General features: G+C 34.7%; 1 protein-coding gene across 1 annotated transcript in view; it reads left to right on the plus strand.

Moving 5' to 3' along the window:
- The window catches only part of LOTGIDRAFT_138352 (hypothetical protein), a gene marked incomplete at both ends in the record, with an annotated part of 25,000 nt that overhangs the window by 13,752 nt on the left and 9,198 nt on the right, over nucleotides 1-2,050 (plus strand). The window contains 3 exons of the mRNA XM_009048539.1: nucleotides 510-641; nucleotides 838-1,018; nucleotides 1,326-1,601. Coding sequence (XP_009046787.1) covers nucleotides 510-641; nucleotides 838-1,018; nucleotides 1,326-1,601 — 589 coding nt within the window. The remainder of the gene's footprint in view (nucleotides 1-509; nucleotides 642-837; nucleotides 1,019-1,325; nucleotides 1,602-2,050) is intronic.

The following is a 2,050-nucleotide window of genomic DNA, read 5'->3' on the forward strand; positions in this document are numbered from 1 at the left end:
GTCGGTAGTTTTGAGTCGAGCTGAGATGACCCTACATGATGTACAGGTACTGTTATAGGTTACCTATTGTATTATTCAGTTAGATTAGATATTGATAGATATATTTGAGACTAGAGGCACTGATAAGACAATAGATATTAGACAGTTGACAGATTAGCTGTCAGGGCAGATTTCCTATTGCACACAGTCCGTCTGAGAGTGATCTAACTTAGCTCTACTTTCAAGCAAAAATTTAATCTTTTCATGGACCTGAGCAATGGAAATTTTTGTGCATTCAGTTGTTCACTGTTGTTGGTCAAATTTCACTTGTTTTGATTGTAAGAAATCAGATGCACTTGAAATCGAACTGAGTCTTCTTTTAGTCTCTTGTAGATCAGAAATGTTTATCTAATTATTCAATATGTAAATTAATAATATATTTTATTACGTGTTATATATATATTATAGTGTTTTCTAGATCATGAATATTTATCAACTATCTTCTGGTATATTTTATTATTATATTATAGTGTCATCTAGATCGCGAAGGGGCGTCAGATCTGGTGGTAGATCTAATTATAGAAAACACCAGTAACAGAATATTCCAGGAGACAGTAGAACTAGGTATCGCGTTACTAGAGGGAGGTAACTCTATTATACAGGTAATTACTCCCCTTTGATTAATATTTCAATTTGATTAATTCCATGATGCTTTAATTGAGTAACCTCAGAATGTTAGAGAATGAAATAGATGGATATATTCAGCTTCGCTACCGTTTGATTGAGTGCAGAATTGGAACCGACAGAACTTGTTCAGAACTCTTTCATGGAACGCCACGCCATGCCTTATCTTTTCAGACCTCTCTCTATAGCCGTCTGAGTCATGATAAGAGTTCAGAGACCTTCTATCGGACGTTCTATGATAGAATGAAAGAAGCCCAGTTAGAAATAAAGAATACAGTAACTGTCAACACCAGTGATACAACCTCACAGAAATTAGAAGAGGAAAATCTCTCAGCCAGTAAAAATATTAAAAAAGGTAAAATCAGGAACCAATTGTGGCATCTCAATAAATGCATTTCTCTTGTTACAAAAATATTTGGTGTGTTCCTTATATTGACTGGACAGAATAGGCTTACTCTTTCTGTGTTATTTACATCTTACTTGAATGTTACAGAGTAACTTATTTACTGTATGAAAACTTTAACACTATAGACCTAGTTTCACATAATTTATAGTAGAAATAAAATCAGCCATATTGTTACATCTCAGCTTTTTTCCTTTAATTTGTCCAAACCAAGGAATTCTCTTGTTTGCTGAGAAAAGCCTACGTTTTTATCCTCCAGGTCGATCTGATGCTGTGATATCAGAGGGATTGAGATCTCAATTTGACGATGCCAGTAACACGGCAGGTAGGACCATGGGTCAGATGAGACAGGGTCATGGTCACGGTGAAGATAGCGAGAATAATACTCCCGTCACTCCACCTGATGATGTCACAGATCATCGACCAATGAGAGACAAGGATGAGAAGAAACTGTCTGCTCAGATTGGAATGATGCAGCCTATTCTACGATTATTACAGTTATTGTGTGAGAATCATAACATGGATCTACAGGTAGGTCTGGTGTTATTTTACTTACTACCTGTAATCACACCTGGTTTAAAAACTGTAGTCCAACATGGCTTTAGTATACTTACCAAGCAAAATATCATAGTTAGTTTGAAAAAGAGTTGTCCAATGCTGATGTTCCTCGCAAAAAACTTCAAGGCATTATATTAAGCTATTCAGGAATATAAAAATAGCAATAATAATGAATTTTTTTATGACATACAGCCAAAAACCAAATTAGATAAAGAAAGAGTAGCCTAATACTGTCTCTGGAATAGTTCGGACAATTTAAATATTGTTGTCGAAATATTCTAGAAATAAACCATTTCTACCAACCCTATTTAAAACCGCATGTTTTCGCTATCATTGGTTCAGATCTGACGCAATCGTACCTGACTGTAATTATTATGTAAAATGATGTACAATAGTTTTCAGTTATATTAAACATGATAAACACAA

This window comes from Lottia gigantea, assembly GCF_000327385.1.
Source record: "Lottia gigantea unplaced genomic scaffold LOTGIsca_124, whole genome shotgun sequence".
NCBI lineage: Eukaryota > Metazoa > Mollusca > Gastropoda > Lottiidae > Lottia > Lottia gigantea.